This window comes from Manacus candei, unplaced genomic scaffold (genome assembly GCF_025592945.1).
Source record: "Manacus candei isolate 608988 ecotype Guabito, Panama unplaced genomic scaffold, ASM2559294v1 h1tg000005l, whole genome shotgun sequence".
Taxonomy (NCBI): Eukaryota; Metazoa; Chordata; class Aves; order Passeriformes; family Pipridae; genus Manacus; species Manacus candei.
Window position 1 is genome coordinate 11,541,708 of NW_026138053.1, and position 17,089 is coordinate 11,558,796.

Below are 17,089 nucleotides of genomic sequence, written 5' to 3' on the forward strand. Positions count from 1 at the left end.
ACAATGTCCATTGTGCCAGGCCTGAGGGACGTGACACTGTTCACCTCCATAATTACCCCTTCTTTGTTTATAATTAAAACAGCCTTTAATGCTTTTTCTATAGCTCGTTGAATGCATTGCATGAAAAGCAATGTATATTGTTTTCTGTAGACTACCTCGCCCTTTGCTCATCATGGCCTATGTTTTTAGGCAATTTTTTTGCACACTCTTAACTGTCTTTTCCCACTGTTCTTCAGGTACTTCCCACTGATCAGGAACCAGCCTTTTCTTTCCACACACTAAGGCTACTATGTTAGCTTCCATAAGTGGGAGCACTCGTTCTCGTGGGTCACAAATTCTGCAAAACTCTCGTCTTCGAGAAGAGGCACAGTACCACTTTTTGTCACACGCCTTACACTGACACAGTACCCAGGACTGGTGGTCAGTGGTATGACATTCAATACAGAGTATAGCAGAAGGCAAAAGTTTTTCTAACTACCTAGGTTAGAAAAACCTAGGCTGTCATGTTGCCAATCTAGGGCTAATAACCGTGTGTTTCTTGTATAATAGGCTCCGCCTAGCACTGGTTCATCAAAAACACTGTATCCATATTCCCATAATGGGCCCCCACTTCTCCCAAGTCCAAACCAACGTCTTAGGGACATTCTTTGTTCAGTATCCAAAAAACATTCTGCTGGTCCTCTTCCGAGGGTCGGTCTGAGGGTCAGTCTAAAGGTCTGGATCTGTTAGGTCGTATGCAACGCACAGGCGTCCACTGCGGTCAGTGGCTGAAACATAGAGCGCTTTCCCAGCTACCCGCCCGCTCTCACGGCCACAGACCCTCCGCTGCCTCTGTCCGGCACGGCCGGCGGCGGCAGGTCCCGGGCCGGGCCGGGAGCGGAGCTGTGTGGGAACCCGGCCGGGAGCGGGGCGGTTCTGCGGGGCGGGGACGCTTCCGCTGCCTTTCCGTGGCGGAAGTGGCGCTGTGGCGCGGGATGGCTTCCGGGTCAGCGGCAGCGGTTCCGGGTCAGCGGCAGCATCGTCTCCGCGATCACCGCCATGACGACGCTCCGCGCCTTCACCTGCGACGACCTCTTCCGATTCAACAACATGTGAGCGCCACCCGGACCCCTCTCCCCTGTCCCTCCCCCGAGCCCCTGCGCGCTTTCCCTTCCCCCGGCGTGCTCGGTGCTCCCCGCCGGGCCCGGGCTCGGGCCCGCGCTGAGCGCCGCTCTCTCCCCCACAGCAACCTGGACCCGCTGACCGAGACCGTATCCTTCCCGCCGGGGCGGGGGCGCGGGGCCGGGCGCGGGCGGCGCAGCCGTGGCGGCCGCAGTTGCTCCTTAACCGAGCGCCCAGTATGGGATCCCCTTCTACCTGCAGTACCTCGCCCACTGGCCCGAGTACTTCATCGTCGCCGAGGCGCCCGGCGGGGAGCTGATGGGTTACAGTGAGTGCCGGGTGCTCCGGTGGTAACGTCTCCCTTCATTGCCTATTTGGGGCATTTTAACGCGGGAGCTTTTCCTACTCTTCGCGTTTTCCACCGACCAGGGAAGAGGAAGGCTGCGTTGCATCTTCCCGTTTCATAAACATCTAAGGGTATTACGTGGGACTCACGGCAGCAGCTTCCAGTTTGACGTTCCTAGTGCAGCGAGGAGCCTTGGCTGTGGTAGCTCCACCCGGGTTTGGTACAGGCGAATAGGTGTTTATGTAATCCTGGAGTCCAAGTCACTGTGTTCAGCTCTGATCACACACAGTCAGTAAACGTGCTGGGCTTGGCTTTTGCATTGTCCTGTAAGGGAAAGCTCTGCTTCTGGATGTCTTTGCTCATTTAGTGCGGAATATTTGTGTTTTTCAGAAATTATGCCAGAGAGAGCTGCCAAGAGGTGGGGTGGGGCAGGCGGCAGATCTTTGCAGGGATCCAAGAAATAAACTATTTAACACAGTGAAGCTTAAAGTATGTGCTGTACAGAACATTTCTCTGTACTCACCGCAATTGTTGCTTATTAGCAGTGACTGATATCTGTAAGAGCATCGTGTGGAAGTGTAAATGTTCATTAATGAACTAACACTGGTTTAGCCCTTTGTAGAAAGGAGAGAAACTAGAAAGAAGCACCCTAAAACAACATCCCTACCTCCCCCCCCTTTTTTTTTCCCCTTAAACATACTGTGTTTGCAGGGCCTCGGCTTTCTGTTGGCAGATTGGCAAAGCTTCCTGAGCTCAATTCCCCCACGGTCTCCAAAAGTCTCAAATCATTGCTGGGATGGTAGTTTTGAGCTTCTGGCCCTCTGTTATTTTAGTCAAATCCTAAATTCTGTTCAGTGAAAGACTCGTGAGAATTGCTTAAAATTCAAATTTAGAAGTCACACCTTAAGCAAGGAATTTGCAGAGTTGTTTTTCTTTACACTAGTTAAGAAATTGCTGTAATACTTTGAGCAAAATTATATCCTCTGTGGTTGCTGAATCACAGAGTGATAAGGTAGACATTCCTGTTTGGGCCTTTACCACAGCCATTGCAACATTTGTTTTTACACGGCTTATTCCTCTTGTGAAGTTGTGTGGTTGCAGGGGGTGTGTTACTCCAAAGGTGTTGATGCTCTGTGTGTTCACAGTCATGGGGAAAGCCGAGGGCTCCGTGGCTAGGGAAGAATGGCACGGACACGTTACCGCTCTCTCTGTTGCACCAGAATTCCGACGGCTGGGTTTGGCCGCTAAATTGATGGAGCTACTGGAAGAAATTTCAGAAAAGTGAGTAATATGCCTATCTTTAAACGTATCTTTAAAAGTAATATTCTTACAGGCACCTGTCCCTGGCTCACATATTTGATGTGCATGAAACTGAGACGGAATTTTGCTGTAAGCAGTGTTCTGATTTTCTGAAGTTCCTCATAGTTGGAGAACAGGAATTATGAAAGTTGCTTAGTGGTTTAAAAATCTTGTGATTTCTCCGAGCTAGAATGAGTAGGACATAGCCTGAATTCCAGTAGCGATACTGTATAAAAGACCCTTTTCTTGACAGGAAAAGAGCTTTGTGAAACATCAGCAGTGTTTCCTTTTGCAGGGCCTACAACATACTTGTTCAGTAACTGTGAGCTTTGTGCAATGCATTCAGGCACAGCCTTGAACAAATTTTGTACTGCCGACAAAATTATTTTTTTAGCTTACTTTCCATCTTCTTGGTTACTTGTATCTATGAAAATTTAATTTAGTGTCAAATGAAGCCACAGTGAAATGTCCTTAACTCATTCTAGTAGGACAACTCCACTTGGTAAAAACAGAAAATAATACAATATTTTGAAAAATTTGCCTTGTGAGGTAAAGGACTATCCCCCATTAGGCAAATGAATTTTTGTGACTTATTCCAACCCTCCTAATCCAATGCAATCTAAAATGTGGATTTATTTTTTTTAAATCATATCACATGGATATGAAGCTTGTGTGCCTGTTTAGCTTGTCCTTTTCTTTCTGTTCACATCTCTGAAGCCACTGGCTGGTATAGAAGGGCTGTGTGACAAAAATAAAATGAAATCTATGCCTATGCTTGAATTTTCCCTTGGTAAAGGAGTCCATCTGTTATTACAGTGTGGAAGATGTTTGATTAGTGTACTACATCATCAGACTTGCTTTGATATGATTACAGTTTATGGGTTGTTACTTAGAAATACATTCACCTACTGTTCCTTAACCTGTTTTTTCTTTGTTTGTTTTTTCCTCCCCCCGCTAAAGAAAGGGTGGATTTTTTGTTGATCTCTTTGTGAGAGTATCAAATCAGGTTGCTGTAAATATGTATAAGCAACTAGGCTACAGTGTATACCGGACAGTGTTAGAGTACTACTCTGCCAGCAGTGGGGAGCCAGATGAAGATGCTTATGGTAAGTATTTGTTCTGCCTCAAGTTGAATGGAGTGATTCTCATGTTGAGGGTTCCTGGGCTTGTTTGTAAGACTATTATTATTTTTTTTTTGTATATGAAACAATTTCAGATAGTTGTTGATGAATGGGATTTTGTATCCTCCTTTAGATAACTTTCCTACTGAAGATTACATCAGTTACAAAACCTAATCTTTCAGTTTACACATTTTGTAGCATCTCTGGCAAAATAAACTACAAAATAAGAATAAAAAATGAAAAGGAATGGAAGTGCTTTCTTCCTTTCTTCCCATAACTGGGACTTGAAACTTTGTTTTTCTCAGATGTCTAACTACAAATTTACAGATGTCAGTGGCCCACAGTGGCAGAGAATTGGGTAACATTTTCAGTGTAAAAGGGAAGGAATATGGAAATTCAACTATGTTAATGTTGATTCTGTTAACAAAAGTGCTTCCTCATTCTAGATGTTTTTTTTCTTTTAAGTATTCTCCCAAAGGGTTACATGGCCATGCTGTGTGTCATTTCTGTTCTTGCACTACTCATTCAATATGTAGGATCACTATGAAATATAAGGGCTACTGACATACGTCTACTGTTTTTGCAAGTGCCTTAAATCATATATTTGTCCCTTTAGCCTGCCACTTCCTTTCCATTTGGTTGAGTTTCATGCAGTGTTATATTTCAGTTGATAACATTGCTGCTGAACAACGTTAAGAACATTAAATTATTAGTGTATCTAGAGGAGAGCAGCCAAGATGGTGAAAGGTCTCAAGGGCAGGACTCAGGAGGAGCAGCTAATGTCCATGGGCTTGTTCCACTTGAAGAAGAGAAGGCTGAGGTGTGCCCTCATCACAGTCTAAACCTTCCTCAACTGGGCACCACTCTCTCTGGTGACCAGTGATAGGACATGAGGAGATGGAGCGAAGCTGAGTCAGGGAAGGTTCAGACTGGATGTTAGGAAAAGGCTCTTCACTGAGAGGGTGGTTGGTAACTATAACGGGCTCTCCAGGGAAATGGTCATGACACCAAGCCCATCAGAGTTCAGCAAGAGTCTGGACAGTGCTCTTAACCATATGGTTTAGTTTTAGGTAGTCCTGTGTGAAGCAGGGAGTTGGATCCTTATGGGTCCTTCCAACTTGAGGTATTCTATGATTCTAGGAAATTTTCTTGATTAAAAATGATCTTATTTTAATAGAGAATTCACTTCATATGGCTTTGTACAATGACCACTGTAACTATAATAGCATTTTTTCCTTTTGCCACAGATATGAGGAAAGCTCTTTCCAGAGATACAGAGAAGAAATCAGTTATACCTCTGCCTCATCCAGTGAGGCCAGAAGACATTGAGTAACTAAGCTGTGATTCTCAGGCAACTTACTAAGTTCTCCTCAACCTCCAAAGAACTTACGGATGAGAAATTTTAGGCTGAATGTTTTTCCCTTGAAATACCAAAAAACAATGTTGAGAAGCTGACTAACACTGCTTCTGTAGGTAATAGCTGTATACTATCACACTTACTCTGTTATTTTTCCTTTGAAATATTGGAAATTCAGAGACTATTAAAATGGAATTACCTCCTGTGTGGTCGTTTTCTTGGTATTCTTTCAAACCAAAGTACCTGAGATCAGTCATAGTAAAGACTCTTTAAATGCATTTATTCATGACCAGTGGAAATACTGTACAATACCCAAGAAACTTGGAGAAAAGTCTTTCCTCTCTTCATGGCACGGGCATAGGATTGAATTGTTCACTGTTGAGTTGAAGAAGCCATACAAGCAAGGCAATCAAGGGTTTTTCTCATTGTGGACCAGATTCAAGACCAGTTCTGTGTCCTGGGTGCCCACATGTTCCTTGACGTGCTGTATCCGGTAAAGTAACTTGCGGTAAAGGTTTTTTGTTTTCTTGTACTCCCCTTGCTCAATTTCAAGGTCAATGTAGGTTTTCCAAAGAACCTGCTCAAGAGAAGTCTCTTATGTTCACATGTCCTGCTCCCAGCCAGGACAGGGTTAGTGTTTGCAGTAGCCAAGAGGGGCATGGCCAGGACAGGGCAAGGGTTCAGGGGTTCCTTCTGGTCGGGTGGGGTCAGGCTCTTTGGTAAGCATTTACATGTGAACCACTCTCCTCTTTCTTGTACAGTTTTGTCATTAATACTGTTGCTGTTTGTTTTCTTATGTCATTGCTGTTTCCAGTAAATTGTTCTTATCTCAGCCCATGATCTTTACCTTTTGTATCTCCATTCCTAAACCACGACATAACAATGTCTTCAAACAACCCTATATCTAACACTAGATAATAGAGTTTATGTGGTTTTAGTGGAGGAGCATGGAAAAATGTGGCATTTGCAGAAACAAAATTCAGAGATCAGAGTATTAATTGACTGTACAAGCTTGGATTAAGACCCAGCAGTATCTTGTACATGGAATCCATTTAGCTTCCCCCTGTAAGCATGTGTCTCCCTCCATGTTTTGTCACAGGTTTTATAGCCCTGCATACTGTGCCAAGAAGCAGATGCTCAATTAGTGAGTCACAGGCTAAGCCGCTGCGGTGAGCCGTTCCGAGAGTGCAGCCCATCCGCGGTGCCTTGTCGCTGAGCGGTCGCCGCCGCCTGGTGACCGAGCTGCAGAGCTGCAGGTCCCGCACGGCGGGGCTGCCTCCCGGGAGGGAAACTCAGCTGGGGCTGGAGGAAGAGCTTGGAGATTTCTTATTTGGTATGAATTTGCAAAGTAGGGAGTGAGGTGCTCAGGCAGGTGAACCAGCATTCAGGGGAGGGGGTCACTTTGCTGAATACCTAAAGTTCCAATTGCCTCCCTCAGGACCAGTCACAAGAAGTTTCCAGTTTGGGGCTGGGCTCTGAAGTGAAGAAACCTGTAACTGCTTCTTCTGATAAATCCGTAAGTATGGGAGGCTGTAGGAAGCTCGCTGAGTGGCTTTTATTTCCTCCATACACAAAACATGATGGTATTTGTTAAACTCACTTGCTAAGTTGTGCCTTGCTTGAGCAATGCTTTCCTCTTTCCCTTTTCCTAAAGGGATGATCTGTCTTGCCTTGGAAGCAAGAGAATGTCCTGGTATCTGGTGCTTTTATTAGTTTTTTTTCCCCTGCTTATCTTGTGGTGAGTCACTTTGACTGGGACATGCCCCCTTGGAGCCTTACCTAGTGCCTTATGTGGTTATTGTCAGCACTGGGGGAAGAGGAAGGGCAAAGCTTGCCAGGGGAGGTTTAGGTTGGATATTAGGAAGAAATTTTTTTACAAAGAGAGTAATCAGGCATTGGAATGGGCTGCCCAGGGAGGTGGTGGATTCATCGTCCCTGGAGGTTTTTAAGATGAGACTGGATGTGGCACTCAGTGCCATGGCCTAGTAACCACGGCCAGTGTTGGATCAAGGGTTGGACTTGATGATCTCAGAGGTCTTTTCCAACCTCATTGATTCTATGATTCTATGATAATGTTGGACCATTTCCTCCTCTGTAAAAAAGGATGTGTTTTTGAAAGTGGGATGTTGCCTGGTGCCACCGGCAGAGCTCTCTGGGTGCTTAACCCCTCTTTTCCTTTTCTTCTTTTTTGGCTGTAATTGTCACTTGGATAATTTTGGAAGAGCTGTTAGGTTCATTGGCTTGGGTAAATGTGCTGGTAATACCAGGGAGGGAAATACTTGAACCAGTAGCCAATAATCTGGCTACAAGTAGAATTTCTGAAGGAATAACAACAGTAAGGGTAAGCAAATAGCAAGTTTCAAAGAATTTGTCTGTTTTGAATGCATCAAAGTTTTATTGCCACATGTTGTTTGGCACAGTGTTCCAAACGTCTGGTTTTGGGAAACACAGATTTTCAGGACTTTCAGGGTGGTGTGTGGCCAAACGTTCATCCTGCTGCGTGAATCCCACTCTTGGTATTGCGGGGCCATGCTGTGATACTCAGACCTGACAGGTGGGCTGGGGATGCTCGGTGGCTCCCTGTCAGAACAGCAAGGGGAGAGTGCCCATCCATAGGGTTACGTTGTGAGGAGCATTTTTCACCGGCTGAAATTTTGTGGTTTTGCTGTTGGAAGATGAAATACAGTAAAATAAAATAATAATAATAAAAAGAAATTAAAAAAAAGGAAATAAAAATAAAAAATATTTCCTAATGTGCCCAATATACCCCATGCTCATTAACCCCATGTCTGCTATTTTTAGTATCTGTTTTCTGTGATTGTTCTGTCTGAAATGGGAGTGTGTAGGGCACAGCTTCCTTCATGGTTCTGAGATGTTTTTTAATTACTGAGTGGCCTAGCACTCAGATGCTCAGAGCTATCTTTTAATAATAAACCAGGTAACTGACTGGTATTAATTTCCATAACATCTTTTATTTTATTTTTATTTTCTTAAATTAGGCAAAGAAAGAAGCAGGACCCAGCTCCTCCAGACTTGAGCTTTGGCTAAAACGCTGGCAGCCATAGAGACTTAGGGAACAACCTCCATTTCAGTGCTGGTCTAAGTAACTGAGTGGAAGGGGATGTGGGGTTTGTTGTGCCACAGTTGCCATAGAATTATTTAAAAGGTATTGCAGGACAGCAAACTTCAAAAAACAACAGTAACAGCATGAGTCTTCCAAATATTTCTCCAGTTACTCTTGCCCCTGTTTGTCACTGCAAATATTTATATTATGAGCCAGGATAGTTTATCCCTCCTGCTGCCTTAACAGCAACATAATTTTGCTTTGTAGATCTTTAGTCCCACTCACACAGACATCTCAGCCTGCTTCAGGAAAGAGTTTAGCTTTTAACCCTTTTAAGAAGGACAGGAATCACAGGACTATTACCTTCAGATAACACTGTTCAGGGCGAGCAGTGGAACCAGAAGTGGGATCTGGGAACAGTGGTTGGAAGGGCTTGTGCTGTGGCTGCCAGCCTGCCTTCCTCCCAGCTCATCCTGTAAAACAAGTAGGATGAAAATTTTAAAGCCCCATTTGGGCATCTACAATAACACAGGAAGGTCCTATAACACAGCACTGGAAGAAACCTAAGATTATTCTGTCTAAATCGATATACTTAACCATACCTGAGGCTCCAACATGCACACCCATCTCTTCTCTTTAACACTCAGTAACAGTGCTTATCCTCTCCAATGAGAAAGGTCTAGTGCTCAGCTTGATTCCTTCAGACTTTCATCAGTGGTCATATTTTCTGCAACTGCCAGGTGTGTTGCTGTCCTCTGGACACCTCCCAGTTTGCCCCGAAAGTTGAGCCCAGTGTCCTGAATGTGGCCTCCCACTGTCGAGCCCCCATGCTGCTGATGCAATTATCCCATTAACAGATCTTAGAACAAAACTTTTATTTTTTTCTCTGCTTGCAACACCCGAGCACTAGTGGTTTATATCCGGTTTGTGACCCAGTATGTTTCAATGGTTTGTTTTTGTGGTAGCCCTTTCTATTTTTACACTTGATAATGTCTGTGGGGTTTTGTTTGTTTGCTTGTTTGTTTGGTTGGGGTTTTTTTAGCTGGGGAGGCACCTCTGCAAGCTTTGCAGCAAAGGCACATTAAAAGCAGATACACACAGCCAGTAAAGGGGTTCTCAAAGGGCTGTTTAGTGAAATGGAAAAAAACAAAGCAATTGGAAGACAAAAGAAAATAATTAATTTTCCTGGGCCAGCAATGCCACAACTCTGAGAGGAGATGGTAGACATTTAGACTCCAACAGGGAAGGGACTAAAAGACCATCAGCAGTCAGAGGAAAGAACCATTTAGCAAACATTGGTGGTTTAATTTGCTCCTGTTTTAGCTTCAACCTCCTGCTTACAAGATTCAGGCTTTGAAGTGCCACATTAACTGTACCAAAGCATTGTCCCTGAGGATTGACAGCAAAAGTCACACAGACTCTTAGCTTGAAACATACAGCAGCAGTTCCAAAGTCAACATTTTTACACTTATTAGCAGCATCCTCGGGATTTCCTATTCAATCCAAACCTTCTGGAAGAACTCACAGTAGCTACTGTTTCTTTTTCAAGGACAGATTCACTTCTGGGCACATGTGGTACCTTGCAAGCACTGAGAGAGAATGTAAAATTAGATAAGACAATCCTGATAATAGTTTTATATAGTTTACAGTTTTATAGTTGGAAACCAGACCTTTTCTTTTTACTATCCCCTTTATCAACATTACAGAAACTTCCCTGGGACATGACTCAAGACAGCAGCAGAACAAAGCGCCAGGCTGGCCATACCTGTTTGGAGTCGATGTTCGCCCTCCCTGCCCCTTTCATTACCACTTCCTTGAGACAGGCGTGTGTGGTGGCTGTGACTTACCCCCATGTCACGGCTTTACATCGCATCTGCTGATCCGGGTTGAGAACTGAGCAGCAGTAGAAGGACCCTTGGCATTCATGTCGTGCACAGTCCCCTCCGAAGCCCAAGGGCAGGAGAGAGGTGCCTGCTCGCCAGCCGGGTGTCAGTGTCATGTTAACCATGGCCAGGGGGACGAGGGCAGCCTCAACCTGCAGCTGCCTGCCCTCACCAGGAGCTTAATCATTTTTAAATTCGGAGAATGAATGCCATGAGGAGAATGAATGCCATGACCTGCAATTATTCATCTTTTGTGTTGTTAGCTACAGCTCCCTGCAGTGTGCCAAATCACACAGTTCCAGACCGGTTTGGTGGTTGGACTTTATCAACAGCCCCATCTTTACACTCCTCTGCCTGCCCTCTCCCTAAACCACCCCATCACCCCCCCTGCCCGGTCCCTCGTGAGGGGCTTCCAAGGGCTGGGCAGGATCAGCACTGCATGCAAAGTCCCCAGGGCGATGAGGGACCCCTCAGGGTGGCACATGGCCAGCAGGCACAACACAATGGTGCCACCGAGGCACTGGGCCATCCCAGCAGGCTCCAGGTGACGGGGGTGGGGAGCCCCAGGAGTGCTGTGTACCATGCAGGGAACGTGCCGTGCCACCTCCCAGAGTGGCTCCTGCTGGCTGCCACATGGCAGCACCAAGGGTGCACTGTCAGAGAAAAAAAATCCACATCAAAAATATGCCTTACCTGGCAGCAGATTGCAGTTGTTGCCACCAGGAAGAGCCCAGGACCCAGCAGAACCCCCTCCCATCTCTGGTTTTAGCCCTAAAATATTAATTTCTCCAGTGCATTTTTTAGATATCCACAGTTTGAGCAGGGAGATGCACATGAAATGCCAGGAGACCTGCCAGTGCTGCCGCTGTGTCTTCCAGCTCTCACAGGATCTGGAGCTGCCATAGGCACCACTCACTTCTGTGACTACTCGTGGGTCAGACCTACCCCCAATACATTATCGCCCTCGTTCCTGCTGGGCTGTGACTGGAAGAGCTGGGCTGTGACTGGAAGAGCTGTGCTCTTCAGCAATTTTCCAGGTGGGCTGAAGGACCAGCAGGTGCTGAACCCGTGGGGACAGACATGTACGAGCAGCCAGGACCAGGGACAGGGTGCCCAAGCCTCCTGCAGACACACAGCTTGTCTGTGTGCAGCACTGTGGAGCTGCAGCGTTGCAGAACCTCTTTGGTTGTTTGTTCATGCCCAGCCAAGGCTGCGAGGTTCCTGAAGGAAATACAGTCCATAAGATGATGCTTAACAACAGGACAGCTGGCTTTGAGAAGTCTTCAGATCTACTCAATTATTATAAACAAGGTTCATTTAATTCGTTGTTCCAATTATCACTCACATTTAAATACACTATTCACTACAGAATTGTAGCTTTACACTTCTAAGTGATACCCAGGACTTGGTTCAGGGCATCTTCTGCGTCATGAGCTATGCTTATAATTAGACTTTTGATTTGTCATGAGGTCACGGGGGTTACCTAGAAGATGGGACATGGGTATGGCCCATGTGATACATTTTTATCCTGTGTGAAGCAGGCTGGTCATAGGTGCTGTTCCAACAGAGTTGGGAAGCAGCCACGCAGAATGCTGAGGGTAGGTTCACACAGATGGTTATATATTTGTATGTGGGTTATAAAAAATAACATTATTTAAACCAAGAATAAGCAAATAATTATACTTAAAATTATAGATAAGTACAATCTCCCTATTATCAGAAGTAAAATTCCAGAGGTGCTATAAATAGTAACATTTCTAAAACCACATCCAAAGAAAACTTTATCATAACAAAACTTGGTTTATATTTAGTGGTATGGGGTTTTACTATTTTTTGAAGATGCCTAAATACACCTTTGACAGCTGCTGCTGTCAGACAGTGATATTTTTGGTGCTGGAACCATGGCATTTAACAGATGGAAAAGTAGATAATGTAATAACATTACAGATAATGTAATAACATAGTTACATGAGTAACATTTTAGAAGTAGTAGTCATGGTCTTTAAGTAAAAGTGGGTAAATCAGAGCTGAGTCAACTTCACCCCTAGATGAAACAAAACTCCAGTTGCTTCAACTTTGACAATGACAAAAACATTCCTTAAAAACTAAAGGGCCAAAAATTTAAACCCCATAATTGGAAAGATGCCTGAGTGCCTGTGGGCTCTCCAAGGAGAGCAGTGATGTGGAACCTGTGAGGAGTCCACATGCAGGTGGGAATCAGATGCTGCACATTGACTGACCGGGACCATCGGGACTCCTTCAGAGAAGCCAGGCACCGTCTCTCCTCACCACTTCCAAAATGTGGCAAGAACTGTAAGGAGTTCCCAGCTGCATTTGGTGGACAGGCAGTCTCAGTCACTGTGGCATCTCAGGAAGCCCAAGGTCCTTATCCTCACAGTGGCATCTCCCACTAGAACCTATGCGGATGGGAGGTACACAGAAATCAAATGAACAGAACACAGCAGTGCCACCCCCTGCAGAGAATGTTTTTCATTTACTATTCATAGAGACAACACATCACAAGAGAGTTGCTTGTCTCCCAGCCAAACATGGAGACCAAATAAAGCATTAGCAAAACCCCACTTTGCTGGGCTGGGTGAGGCAGCAGTTGTGTCATCTTTGGCATGTTGATACAAATACATGCTGGATCCAGCTTGCTTTTGAAATAACAGCTCACTCAATCTTTATTGTGGGATTAAATGAATCAACAGCCCTTCAGGACAGCTCCTGATGGAGCCTGTTACTACCATTTTTATCGAATCAGTGGTTATCAGCCCACAGGAAATTATTGTAGCAAGTCAAAATATTCGGTCTGACTGCCGCAGGGGAGGATGAACTGCTTATACCAAATCCTGGTGTTATCTCATCCCTGGCACCTCTTCTAATCAATGTTTGCCTTCATTGGTTAAAAGCTCTTCAGACTTCAACACCAAAGCTCACACTGCTGTTGCAAAGGGTGAGAAGGGACAGAGGGCAAGAGAAGAGGGGGAGAGAGAAGTCAATTGTCATCCACCAGAGACTCCTGTCTGGCAATTCTCACTAAGTCATTTGGGTTTAAATCCTTTGAGACACTGAGTAGCCACCTCTTATTATTCCTTTCAGCTTCCTACCCTTTTGTAAGGGCACTGAGTGTCAGTACCTGGTACTGCTGCCCCTGAATGTGACAGCTGAGGCTGTGAACACCCACAACACCACTGGGATGGCCCGATCCCATTTAGAAAAAAAAGGGCTTACAACCACAGCTAGTAGCTGAGCAGCCCAATGAAAAGTCAGTAGCATCAGGTTTAGTTAAAAAGAGGAGTAGCCCTCTGCACTGGAAGTCTCCTGTGACTATCTGCATCCCCTGAGACTCCCTCATGTCAATCTATCTGTGATCTCCCAGCTCATTTGAACCACTCCCACTGGACACAAAGGTCTCAGGACTCACACAGAAGTAAATCCTCGTCATTTGTCCTCAAGTCATTTACAAAACCTCTGAACCTCAGCCATCACAAATTAAGCAGACCATACACAGGCTGAGCGAGCACAGGAGCCTGATTTTCCTTCTGTAAACTGTGTTTACAGATGGACTCACAGCTCTGCAAGTCATCCTGCTACCTTTTGGAGAACCACAAGCCATATTCATACTCCTGCAGAAAGAAGGAGTCAAAGATACTTCACCTCAATAATTCCTTAACAATTTTGCTGACTATAAAATGGACAAAGATGGCAGATTCTGGTATTTTCCTGGTACTGATTGGGCGAGATTAGAGGAACAGAAGTAGTGGAATATCAGGATGCTGAGGATTTGCTGGGAAGCAGCTTTGGGATTGCCTTCATCCTCTTCCTGAGAGTCCTTACCTATGTACAGGCAAGCATAAAATTGCATCCATGACTTACAGAACTTGAACCAGAGAACACTTTTATCCTGATTTCTGAATAGAATGAGGCATGGGCAGCTGTATCCCTTTTTGCCTGAGTAGTCCCTCATAATTTCTGAAATCATCAGTCACTTTCAATAAAACTTGGCAGAGAGGAAAAGATCTAAAGGTGTTGCCTTACCAACAGGTTTGGGGAAAATAAACATTTGGATAGAGGAGAGTCTGCTCCTGCCTCCGTAGAAGAAAGGACTGTGGGGCAACTTCAGCCACCACTGGGGACAGGGGGCATAAGCACTTACCAGAAAGTCTCCAGCCAGAGCTCACACTGTGTTCTGCAGAAGTTCCTCCATCCTTGGGCTTGGCTTAGTTTCTGTGAATCAGCAAAGCTCCTCGTACCCATGGAGACAAAAATGTGGGCAGGAACTTAGCCAGGGGAAGGGGTTCAGGAGATCACCCTCCTGCCTGGATCCCCTCGTGCTGGGAAGGAGATGAATGCCCACAGCAGCTTCTCTCCAGTTCAGAGAAGTCAATCAGAAAACATATTTCTATGCTTCTGCTGTTCAGAAAACTCACAAATCAACAGTTTAGAACTCCCTACTCGGTTTTTTTAACTGCAAAAATTAGTCATAAGCTTAGTGTCTACTTTTCTTCTGCCAATTATTCTCCAACATTTTGAGCTAATACATGCAAACTTAACTATTTTTGTTATTGTTGGTATTCTGACCTTGCAAGAACCCAAGACTAAAATCTCTGTTCAACCATATTTATTTCGTTTTGTGGTTCTCTGGCCTGTGAAATTGAAGGGTTGCTCTAGGACCCAATACTGCTGGAATTTATTTGTTTAGAGAGATTTTTGCTTTGAAGAACAAAGCAGAACACACAAAAAATTACATGGACTGTGCAAAGAGATACTAAAGGAGAAAATAAGACAAAACAACACAGGTCAAATTTGGGACATAATCCAACATTGGAAATTTGTGCTTATGGGCACAAATGTTTCCTCTATAAAATCAGTAATTGTATCTGTGAGGGGTTGATGTATGAAGGCAGCCAGCCTGCTGCTGCTGTACCTCTTGCTATAGGGACAGTTTCCCATATAGCAGAAACTTACCATCTAAACCATGACATTAAATTCTTCACCTCACAAATGCCAACACACACAGGGCTCCTTTCACAGAAAAGGGTCTGCTGAAAGCAACATAACTGTGCAGAAAGTTAAAGCTAAGCTTGGGGGTGAGCTACTGCAAGTTCACAGTCCATGGGCCTTGTATCCCTATAGGCAGAAAACCTTATGTTTCTAATTAAATTAACTCATTTGTACCTGTGGGAAAATCCCAGCCCAGTATCACAGAGTGCGCTGCACGAACAAATACAGTAACATTCATAACAACTGATGCATTAACTGGGATTTGAATAGAATCATTTAAGCATTAATAACATTTCCATCTCTGGAGGTCAAGCCCTTTCACTTCCATGCATTTTGACATCCTTTAGCAACTGAACATATTCCTCATAGAAATCTAAGTAAAGCCAACACACCAAGCATTTGTTTGCATAAATACAAATGGAACCTGGAGATAAAATTAGTGCTACAGTACTGTGAAAGTGTAGCATATGCAAAAGAATCTTAACATTTAGGGACAATACAGTAGATATATATTCTTAACTATTATACATAGGAAATCCAATAACAGGTGAGACAACAATGATGTACCCAGGCCAGTATCCCATCTCCTTCCACAGCAGCTTTAGGAGAAAAGCTAAAGAACCTCTCTAGATGAGAAGCACATTCCCAGGAATCACCCACCAAACCCCCAGGCAATTATCTGTGCTCAGAAACAAGACTTCCATATTTTCATATATCTCAAAACAAGTCAGGTGAACTAAAGGCCAGGGATGGTAAGTGTGCTGACTTGCTCCTGGCCTACAGATATGCACAGTGTTAGGTTTCCTTTGGGGTTTTTTGGAGGTGCAGGCGTTGTTTGTTTTGCCATAGTTTTTTTAATGGGAGTTTTTGTTTATACCTTTTGGCTTTTTTAGAGAAGTTAGACAATATCTATGGTTTCAGTGAAATTAACAGCTAAGCTAAAACACAGCTATTGCTGAGAACAATTAATAAGTGATTTGTGCTTTTTTTATTTTGCATGTTGACATTCTTATAGTGCCATATATCAGAATCCTAAATGCACGATTGGGATTATAGAAAAGACTAAGAAAAAAGAGTTGTCCCTAACATAGTTGTCTGTGCTAAATACAGCAGAGGTTAGTTTGAAAATTAATTTATTTCAACACACAGAGGAGGAAATGCATGAATGTACATACAGACGATTCAAAATAGAATACCTATGAGCTGCAAAGTAGCACTTCTAAATAGGCTGGAAAAAACCAGATGCTTCTGCCTGCTGCAATGAAAAAGCACTATCAATATTATAAAAATGTGTACAAAAGAAGCCAGGGATCAATTGCTACTTGAAAGATAGGCCAGATGTCTTGAAGAATGGGTCAAAGCATATAGGTATCTAAATTCCCTATCTTTCAAAAGATCTTGGGGGTGAGGGTAAACTACTATGACCTAATTCCTCATTTCCAGGTGTTTTTTTTTTCTTTTCCCACGATAGAAGCATGCCTAGTCACTGCAAAGTGTAGCATTTAATGAGGACTGTTTTACAAAGATTTCTAGAAAATAAGTAATCTGTATGACTCCAGATAGCAAGAAGAGGAAATAATGGAGCTGCTGGCTCAAGACAAGTGGAAAATCTTCTGTAGTTACTAGTGATGTGTATCATCCAGGTTATTTTTCAGACCTACTACAGTTCACCATTTAGTCTCACAAATGGCTGCACCAGAACAAGGAGGAGTAGGTGCACAGGGGAAAGTGGGATCAATTAGTGATCGAGTGATTTAATTAGAATTATAGGCTAGGATAAATAACAGAATTTCCCTGCCTTCTTCTTTTTAACGTTTTCATATATTTTCACTTTTTGGCTCTAATCTTTCAAGCAGCAGTTGGGGCCAAACCAAAGGCTGATTCTGCACTGCATTTGCTAGGATAGTGGCC

General features: G+C 44.1%; 1 protein-coding gene and 1 long non-coding RNA gene across 2 annotated transcripts; one reads left to right on the forward strand and one right to left on the reverse strand.

The window, feature by feature from the left end:
• Positions 1-926: 926 nt before the first annotated feature.
• NAA20 (N-alpha-acetyltransferase 20, NatB catalytic subunit) lies at positions 927-5,429 on the forward strand. The gene is made up of 6 exons (XM_051804201.1): positions 927-1,091; positions 1,226-1,250; positions 1,339-1,429; positions 2,593-2,728; positions 3,707-3,852; positions 5,115-5,429. The coding sequence occupies exons 1-6, from the start codon at positions 1,039-1,041 to the stop codon at positions 5,198-5,200; spliced, it is 537 nt and encodes a 178-aa protein (XP_051660161.1). The 5' UTR covers positions 927-1,038; the 3' UTR covers positions 5,201-5,429.
• A 68-nt stretch (positions 5,430-5,497) lies between these two features.
• LOC127478487 (uncharacterized) lies at positions 5,498-15,602 on the reverse strand. Its single transcript, XR_007907238.1, has 3 exons — positions 14,331-15,602; positions 8,652-12,588; positions 5,498-7,889 (listed from the first exon to the last, which is right to left on the reverse strand). It is a non-coding gene; the product is annotated as an uncharacterized LOC127478487 (long non-coding RNA).
• Between the last annotated feature and the right edge of the window lie 1,487 nt (positions 15,603-17,089).

What these genes read in the sequence shown, in the direction of transcription:
- NAA20 (XM_051804201.1), top strand. Translation starts at nt 1,039, where the DNA reads ATGACGACGCTCCGCGCCTTCACCTGCGACGACCTCTTCCGATTCAAC. An exon ending in CTCTTCCGATTCAACAACAT is followed by an intron (nt 1,092 to 1,225) that starts GTGAGCGCCACC and finishes TCTCCCCCACAG; the next exon opens with CAACCTGGACCCGCTGACCG. An exon ending in CGGGGAGCTGATGGGTTACA is followed by an intron (nt 1,430 to 2,592) that starts GTGAGTGCCGGG and finishes GTGTGTTCACAG; the next exon opens with TCATGGGGAAAGCCGAGGGC.